This window comes from Brachycentrus maculatus, unplaced genomic scaffold, assembly GCF_059751285.1.
Source record: "Brachycentrus maculatus isolate JH-2025_06_01 unplaced genomic scaffold, ASM5975128v1 h1tg000958l, whole genome shotgun sequence".
Taxonomy (NCBI): domain Eukaryota; kingdom Metazoa; phylum Arthropoda; class Insecta; order Trichoptera; family Brachycentridae; genus Brachycentrus; species Brachycentrus maculatus.
The window spans coordinates 45,818-55,739 of record NW_028281679.1 but is presented as its reverse complement, the minus strand read 5'-3'; the positions used below and the strand labels follow the sequence as shown (position 1 = coordinate 55,739).

Here is a 9,922-nt window from a genome sequence, read left to right as displayed (position 1 = left end):
CCAGCCTATGACGGTCGTCTACCCCGTAAATGCCCAGACTTCCATATTCTTCTTCATCTTTGATGAAATGTCAAAAAATAATATATAATATTCAATATATTTTAAACGGTACTTCTGATTTATGAAGATACCCTATGATTTTGGATTATTGAACACATTTTTATAATATCCTAATAAATATATATGTACACATTTTTACATAAAGTTTAATATCATAAATCATACAAACCAAATACAAAAATGAGCGATAAGATATTGTATCATATACAAAAGTAAAGTTGAATAAATTGTTCCAATTGGAAGTGTCCATGTAGCGATATTGCTTTATTTTATTTTTTTAAACCCTTATCCGCACCCCAATGGTGCATAGGGCACTGCGTCATATAAACGCAATGTTATCTTGATCGTTTACACATGAAGGAAAGGTGATCAGCCCTCCGCTTCAGGTACCAGTCCAGGGTAATATTGAATAAATATGACCGTGAAAAAATCACCTATATTTATTTTACCCCCCTTGGGAATCGAACCCGGGACCTCCAGAACGGTAGCCGAGCGTGCTGACCATCACACTACGGAGGCGGAGTAGTGATATTGCTTTATACAATTGTAAAATGTTCAGGAGGGCCATTTAAGTCACTTTTGCTTGTGAACAAAATAAACATCAATGCTGTTAGTCATTTTTAACAAGTCGATGTATTATACTTCCAAGTTTAAAATCCTCTGGGAAATTTTTCAGGGCAATATTAAGCTAGTGAGATATCAAATGGTTCATAATCACGTTTTTGTAAACAAATGTACTTGGTCACTTTCTCCTGTATGACTACGATATATGAAATTATAATTTTGGCATTAGCAATATCCGCCTCTGTAGTGTAGTGGTCGGCACCTTTGGCTGCCGTGCTTGAGGTCCCGGGTTCGATCCCCAGGGAGTCAAAATAAATTTTAGTGTTTTTTCACCGTTATATTTATTGAGTATTATCTTGGACCTTGACCGCAGGGTTGATCACCTTTCCTATATTTGTTTAACAATCAATATAACACTGCTTTTATAAGATGCAGTGCCCTATGCACCATTGGGTGCGGGTAAGAATTAGAAGAAGAAAACTTTAATTCTTTGAATTGACTCTACTTTTAAAAGGGGCAACTTGAACTCTGTAAATATACATAATTACAATCTTTTCTTCATATATTTAACGATCAAGATAACACTGCTTTTATATGATGCAGTGCCCTATGCACTATTGGGGGCAGACAATGTTAAGAGAGAGAAATTAAATATTTAAAATGATTTTTTCTTACTCAAAACATTTCTTTTGATAAAAAAAAACAGGTAATTAGCTTTTTCTACTGTTTTATTTGACCAGTGACCGGGTTTTGTTATTACCAACATCATCAGTAAGGACAAAAACAACTGGTCGCTGGTCAAAGAAAATAATGAAAAATAAGCTAAAAAGTTTTTGTTTTATTATATGTAATGCAGTTCCACCAAGAAATGTCTATAGAAAATTAAAATCTCATAAAACAGTTCCATTTAGTCAAAATCTATGGAACTTTCACTTGAAATACAATAAAATTGTATTTATGGTACAATTGTTTGTGTTTTAATCAAGTAAACCCCATACTTTAATTAAACAAGGTAAACTAAAAATTCATTTTATCTGTCTCCGTAGAGTAATGGTCAGCATGCTTGGCTATTGCCCAGGAGGTCCTGGGTTCGATTCCCAGGGGGAGGTCAAATAAATATAAGTGATTTTTTCACTCTAACATTTATTCAACATTATCCTGGACTGGTACCTGAAGCGGAGTGCTGATATCCTTTCCTTCATGTGTTAACAACCATCAAGATAACACTGAGTTTATATGATGCAGTGCCTTATGCACCATCAGGTGCGGATGAGGGTTTGAAAAGAATTGATATTAGAAAATATCAAAAGTAATGTTTTTAAAAAAAAAAAATTGAGCAAACAGAAATATTTCATTCTGTCGACATTCATATCAAATTAATATTACCTAATAACGATGTAAATACATGTCGTATATAATAATTTCCTAATAAGATACAGTCTTTTCATATTGGTTACTACCCACACAACGCATCGTATCTCCGGCCTTCCCAGTCTATATGAAAAATGGATCGCCGTGTTAGGTGATCAATTTGTGCTTTCGTAATATTTGCCGCAATTAATGCTTGAAATCCTTCCTCGGTCCAGTCCTGTCCGAGAAATACCCCTCTTGCTATCTGTGATACTGGACTCGGCACATTTCTGAAGAAAAAAAACACACATACATATATTGTAACCATCTAATAAAATTTTAACAACATTTTGAATGAAAATTTAGTTTTTAGGCATTTCCCAGTATGTAGAATAATTCAGTTAGGACCTTATATACATCTAAAAAAAATAAAAGGGTGTCTGCTAAATAAAAAGCTTACTCAATTCAACTATAGATACTGCCATGAACTTGCACATGAAGCGACGTGCGAATCATATGATATTTGAGTTTCAAAAATTTGAGAAGTGTGTTGTGAATCATGGAAAGAATGGTGAATGTTACACGTGTATAAAGTGATCACTTAACCAGCCAATGTAACTTGTAAATACCCTGACTTACATATTCCTCTTCATCTATGTTGAGATGCAAAAATGAAAAAGATGTAATTGTAACTCTAATATTTATTTAATATCAGGGCTATTAAATAAATATGAGAGTTACAAAATAACACTGCATCAATACATTGCAATGCCCTATCCACCATTGGGTGCGGATAACGGTTAAAAGATGAACTTGGCTCAGTAAATTTCCTTTTTTTTAAGAAGTGACAACACTTATTGACAGAATAGATTTTTGATAATTGTGATATTGTTATTTTTGACTTTCCAGAATGCCAAGGGATAGGAGGTGTACTTTAAAAAGTAAAGATTAACTTGTCTACAATTTAGTGCTGAGAGACGGTGCAATGTAATCCGAAATAAGAGAACTTTTGTGGACAAGCATAGTAAGACTGTTACGATAGATAAACACTCAAAGCTCACAAATTAATGATAAAATTTAAAAAAAAATTAAAAATACAATAAACTTACTACTGGGTCCTTTAGCAATGGTGGCCGATTTGGATAAACTATCACTGTCGTCGGATTCCGAACACGCCTGGAAACTTGTATCTGGAAATTTGTGATATTTTAAAACATATGTTAAATTAAAATAACCAACACAATAAAAATTACACAAAATCTTATATTGCTGTCCGAAGAGGCCAGTAAATTAAATTGTCGGCGGTGCATTTCACTCTAAAAAGGTGAGATATAAAATAGATCTATTTCAAAACATTACTTTATAATTTTCTTGTGACAAACATGGAAAATTGCATTTAATTCACACATTCACTCCACATAAAATAATGTTATACAGATAAACTTAAATTTTCAAATTTATAATACGAATCACTTTGTTCAAAATCAAATTATACTTTCTATTTAAACATCATAAATGAGTGTATTCCTTGGTGTTTTCAACTGCAAATCATCTTTATTTGAGTACAGATTCATTGATGCTGATCTTTTAAATACAAAAAAATATATATTTATTATATACTGTCCACCTCCGTAGTGTAATGGTCAGCACGCTCGGCTACCGTTCTGGAGGTCCCGGGTTCGATTCCCAAGGGGGAGTAAATAAATATAAGTGATTTTTTCACTGTTATATTTATTCAATATTACCCTGGACTGGTACCTGAAGCGGAGGGCTGATCACCTTTCCTTAATGTGTAAAACGATCAAGATAACACTGCATTTATATGAAGCAGTGCCCTATGCACCATTGGGGTACGGATAAGGGTTTTATTATTATTTATTATTATAAACTTATAAAAGAAATATTTATAGGATTCAATACTTACAGTATTATACATTCAAAAAAAAATTAATTTCATGCAAAAAATTTAATTTTTTAATCTCTAGCCTTGTCACATTGTCAACACGTGTGTCTTACTAAGCAAGTAGGTATAAATAACTGCATATAGAGCAGTTTTAAACATCTCTTCTTTACATTTTTTCCCATGATTTAGAATTAACTGGGAAATCGATTATACGGGATTTTTTCATCATCCAACCATGAAAATTGGAAGTGTACTGTGTACATACAATTGTTATAAAACACAAATAAATGTTACACTTTAAACAAAGTGATCACTTAATACGTTGACTGCCAACTATGAGATAACTCGTAGATTGCGTTCTTTGCTAGGACGCCGGCTAGGAGTTATCTCCTACTGTGTTTACTTGCCATATTCCTGCAGCTAGGATAAAATTCCTAGTATATCAGTGCTAATATGGATAGATGGCGCATGGGAGGAGAACAAAAAATCAGTACTGGCTTACATGAATAGAAAATTTACTAACCTTTTGACCGTGTTAACTTTGTTCCTGAGAGACGCCCGTGCGCGGCGGTATGTCGCCGTATTTTAAATGATTACTTTTATCATGTATTTAGTTAAGAAACTATTTATTTTCCTAAACAAAAACGTTCAGTGGGATTCAACGTGCCTTTCAGGTACTCTATAATACACTTGTGTCACATTGTTCTTGAAATATATCGTAATAAAAACAAATAAGATATTAACATAAATAAATCAAAGCACGCATCGTGTGTCACTCTTACCCACTGGTGATGCGTAGCATCGAGAGTGAGACAGACATAGGGCATGATTATGGCGCGGACTAATTATCGACCTCAAGAAAAATTAGGGATCTGTTCTTTTATTTATCCTTGTGATGTTACAAATTATTAGTCAGATATTTCAACAGATGTCATAAGGCCAAGGATTGACGTATTATTTTATCCGAAGTTCCACACCATGAAAAAATCCGTCCAAGTTGAACTGAGGTTCGAAACTTGCAGCAAAGTAAAAATACATACGCTTATGTCAGCTGCGTATGGGGCATGTTTTGCGAAAACACATACGGTTATGCGAGCCGCGTGGATCCAGTTAGTGAATGGACAGAAAATATGATTATAATTTTTTTATTAAAATTGTTTGTGAAATTGGCTTTTTAGACCACAATTCTAAAAATCGCTGTGGCAGTCAACGTGTTAAGCCAGCTTTTATACCATCTTTATAAAAAACATGTTCATCTATGTTGAGATATCTTTAATTTCTTTACCTCCAGTGCTGTATATCCCAGGCTTGGTTTTGATATACCCCGGTCTGTCCTGGTTCTCAGCGTGCCCAAACGTCTGGAAGCCCATCGTGAACTGCGCGTACGGGCTGATCTCAAACATTTCTGAAATATCACAATACAGAATCAAAAACCGAGAGCCCAGAAGAACAAACACGGTTTAAAGTATTTATACATTTGGCGTTTTGGAACTCTATTTTAATTTATATTGTAACAAGAAACAAATAAGGATTCTAACCAGGAACTTGACAGGACACTGCAGACTGAGGAAACACATGACAAAAATTGGACTACGTGACTCCCCAGTATACAGATTTTGTATGGAGGATAACGAAACACCAATCCACATTCTCTATAACTGTGACGCACTTGCTCGTAAACAAAGTCACATCCTTCGTGAACCACTACTGGACTCCGAGAAGGTGAACTCTTACCACCAAGACAGGTTGTGAGCTACATGACTCACGTAGGTCTTGAGAGTGAGCAAATATGTAGGGAGGTCACAATAGACCAAATATGGTCGAAGTGTGACATATCGCGCACTCCTTTCAAGAATGTCATAAATCAAAAAACTAGATTTTTCATAAGAACGTTGGTTTCGCCACAGTGCGAAATGAAACTCAAAAAAAAATAATTCGAAGGACCAGTCTTATGGTATTAACAATAAGACGACGATTCTACAAGGTAGAAATATTTAGATCGATTTGGAGTCGTGATACTCTTCCGAGTTAGTTCGATGATTTATGCTCGAACCTTCAAGTACCAAGGGACGGCGAGTTCGATAAATATCAAATAGCACGTATGAATAAAGAACTAACCTTTTATTCTTATAGATGGTCTTGATCCAGCGCTGGGATCAGGGCGATTCTCTCTTGATGGTGGTGATGGGGTCACAAAATACAGCGAGGTATTCACAACAAATTCAATATAGAGCGCCCGCGTGAAGAGTCAAATTGCAACTATTTTTTTTACTTTTGTTTTTCTTTTGTCTTGTATTCGGGCAGTCGGGCGTCGTTCGAAATTCAAAACGTACTACCGATAAGTACCGGCCAAACCATGCCCCCCGCCTTGGAAGTTCCTAGAGCTTCCGAAACCGTCGACGCAAACCGAAAGAACCACGAACTCCAAAACGATCAAACACGAATGTTGAAGAGAGAGAAATAATATGGAAAAATACTTAAATAAAGGGATAATTAAATAATTCATTTCAATTTGAACCATAAGAGGTTTGAGGTAATTCTCTCAACACTTTCACTTGTTCGGAAACGTCCAATTCAATACAATTGGAAACTTAATGCAAAAACAAACAAACAAAAGAAAAACTGAGATAAAAAAAATGCAAAAACAATAGATAAACAAACTACTATTGATTTGGAATTGGACACAGTTTAACAACTGGCCTTTTGAAGCTGGTGGTTTGGGTTCTGACCAAAGCCACTCTGGCAATACCATCGGTGCCAGGGTATAATTCTTCTATTCTTCCTAGAGGCCAACGTAAAGGAGGGATGTCGTCTTGTATAATTAGAACTAAAGTACCCACAGTTACCGGGTGATCGGGTGTACACCACTTTTGGCGCACTTGCAATGTATGCAAGTATTCCAACCTCCACTTTTTCCAATATTCTTGGACTAAACTGTCTAATAACCGTTTACGAAAACCTAGACTATAACTGTTTGTTTCCAAGGCCGGAAGAGATTGCAAAGGTGTAGACATGAGAAAGTGGGCGGGAGTAAGGACTTCCGGATGAGGTTCGCCCGATAACACACAAAGGGGTCTCGAATTAAGGAGAGCCTCTATCTGTACTAATACCGTAAGGAGTTCTTCATAAGTCAGTAATTGACTTCCTATTACTCTATATAAGTGTGATTTGAAACTCTTAATATTTGACTCCCAGATTCCACCAAAATGTGGACTATGAGGTGGAATTAATTTCCATTCTATACGACGCTTAAGCATTTCTTTGCTTATAATATTGTGGTATTCCTGCGATACGGTTAACTTATAAATATCTTCTAACTGTGCCTTAGCTCCAATAAAATTTGTACCATTATCTGAGTACAAACATGATACAGGTCCTCTTCGCGACAAAAAACGTTTGAACGCGGCTAAGAAAGTATCGGAGGATAAGTCCGAAGCAAGTTCAATATGTACAGCCTTAGTTGTTAAGCAAATAAAAAGACACAGATAAGCCTTTTGAGAACGTTGTCCGCGCTTTCTAGTGAGAGTAATGTTTAGAGGACCCGCGTAATCAACACCTGTGTGGACAAAAGCTTTTGCCTCCTGTATCCGATATGATGGAAGATCAGCCATTTTCGGAGTTGGATGTGACGGAGACATGCGGAAGCAGGCATTGCATTTATTTACTCGCCCTCTAATGACGCTTCTGGCAGAAAGAATCCAAAATCTTTGGCGCAGGATAGACATAAGGAGTCCCGATCCCGTATGTAAGTGAAATTTGTGGTACCGATCTATTATTAAATTGACCACATGGTCTCGTTTTGGAAGAAGCGCTGGGTGTTTGGTTTCAAAAGGAAGATCTGCTTTGGATAATCTTCCTTCAATGCGTAAAATACCTTCTTCGTCTATAAAGGGACTCAGACGTTTCAACTGTTTTGATATGACCTGAGACCCCTTTAATTGGCTTATTTCGTCTGAAAAATGCATGCTTTGGACCGCTCTAATAACCACCTTCTCAGCTTCTATCAAATCTGAGACTGTAACTGTCACCGAACGAGGTAACCGTTTTAAAAAACGTAAACAATATACAATTATACGAAGAAGCCTGTCCCAACACGAGACTCTTTTAGACAATTCGTAAAACTCCAAACAATTATTAACGAATGTATTCGTTGTTAGAAAAACTTTAGAACGTTTGTATTCCAATTTTTTATCTTCGGATTCTTCAAAGGAAAATTTATTTATAGGCCACGTAGAGCAATCTTCCCTAGCCCACGGTGGACCGTTTAACCACAGAGGGTGGTCAATTAATTGCGCGGGTGTCAACCCGCGAGATATACAGTCGCTTGGATTTTGCTTACCATTGATATGGTAAAAATATTTGGGATCAAGAAGTTCTTGAATCTTGGTGATCCTATTTGCGACGAATGTGTCAAAACGATGTGGTGATGAGTGAGTCCAGTGTAGAGCGACTGTCGAGTCACTAAAGGCATATATATTTTTTACTGTACACCTTGAGGAAATTGTATCGATGACGAATTTAATAAGCTTTGCTAATAATAAGACTGCGCAAAGTTCTAATCGAGCTAAAGACACAATTTTGAGTGGAGCTACACGACTCTTGGCTAGAATAAGACTTATTTTATTGGGATTATTTGGAACTTCTATGCACGTATAAACACAGGCGCCGTACGCGCGTTCGCTGGCGTCTGCAAACCCTAATATGTTTAAAGTACATAATTCCGATTCAAAGCCTAAAAATCGAGGTAATTTAAATCCTTTTAGCAGAGGCAATTCTTTTAAGAACTTTTGCCAGGTAGTTTTTATTTCCTCAGGTGGCAATTCATCCCACCCTAACTTACGAATCCATAAAGCTTTGATTAATAATTTCGCATATAAGATTACTGGAGAACAATAGCCATTGATGTCCCACAACTTTGCCACCGTTGACAACATTGTGCGTTTGGTACATTTAGGTATTGGGCTACATTTTACAGAAACTGTTAAAACATCTTCCTTAGGACACCAATCTAATCCGAGAATCTTAAGGTTATCCTCTTCATTGTCAAATTTAACTTTACTAGTTAAACTTAAACTTAAACTTTCCGGAATAGCATTCATTACTTCCGCCGAGTTGCTTACAAATTTAACTAATTCAAAACCTCCTAATTTGAAAAGTTCAATTAGACTTAGCGCCAACTTAACACCTTCTTCCGTTGTGCGAGTGGACGTGCCTAAATCGTCCATATAAAAATCTTCGGACGCGATTTTGGCAGCGTATGGATATTTATCATGTTCATCTTTAGCTAGCTGCTTTACGGTACGCATAGCTAAGTAAGGACTACATCTCAAACCGAAGCACACGCGATTAAACTGGTACATCTTTATTACGTCATCAGTTTTAAATTTATACAGGATATTGAGAAAACGACGATCTTCAGGACGTACAATTAAATTTAGAAACATTTGCTTGATATCCGCGCTGAGTGCAATTGGAAATAATCTGAATTTTAGAATAACGGCGGGTAATTCTGCTTGTAAATTAGGACCTGGATGTAAACAATCATTCAGAGAAAGACCCGACGTAGTCACCTGACTGGCATTTAGGACAACTCTAAGTTTTGTAGTGAGTTTGTCCGCTCGTTGAACTCCGTGATGAGGTATGACATAAAATGGCTCGTTAGAATTACTAAGTGGTATGGGAGAAATAAATTTATTTTCGAGATATTCTTCCATGACCTTATCATAGTCACGACGCAGAGTGTCATTTTGATTAATTTTGCGTTCTAATTTCTGATAGCGAAGTGTCGCAGTTGTAAGTGAATCTCCTAAACAAGATGGATCTCTATTAAAGGGTAGTGCTGTGACGTAGCGCCCAGTGCTATCCCGATGTATGTTTGATTTATAAAATTCTTCACACTGTTTTTCCCCAGATGAAAAACTTGGTTTTTCACTCGAAGGTGCTTCTTCTAATGTCCAAAATCTGGATACTAGTGACTCAATTGATTCCTTAGAAGTAGTCAAAAAATTATTAATAGGAGGACGAGTATCGTCCTTATCGTAACTT

General features: G+C 36.2%; 2 protein-coding genes across 2 annotated transcripts in view; both read right to left on the bottom strand.

Moving 5' to 3' along the window:
* LOC148299767 (cell adhesion molecule Dscam2-like) overlaps positions 1–9,922 on the bottom strand; it is a gene marked incomplete at its 5' end in the record, with an annotated part of 51,397 nt that continues 41,475 nt past the window's right edge. Inside the window, 3 exons of the mRNA XM_088275705.1 lie at positions 1–2,264; positions 3,084–3,164; positions 5,163–5,282. Coding sequence (XP_088131831.1) covers positions 2,236–2,264; positions 3,084–3,164; positions 5,163–5,282 — 230 coding nt within the window. The remainder of the gene's footprint in view (positions 2,265–3,083; positions 3,165–5,162; positions 5,283–9,922) is intronic.
* Positions 5,784–9,637, bottom strand: LOC148299768 (uncharacterized). Its single transcript, XM_088275704.1, has one exon. The coding sequence runs from the start codon at positions 9,589–9,591 to the stop codon at positions 6,541–6,543; it is 3,051 nt and encodes a 1,016-aa protein (XP_088131830.1). The 5' UTR covers positions 9,592–9,637; the 3' UTR covers positions 5,784–6,540.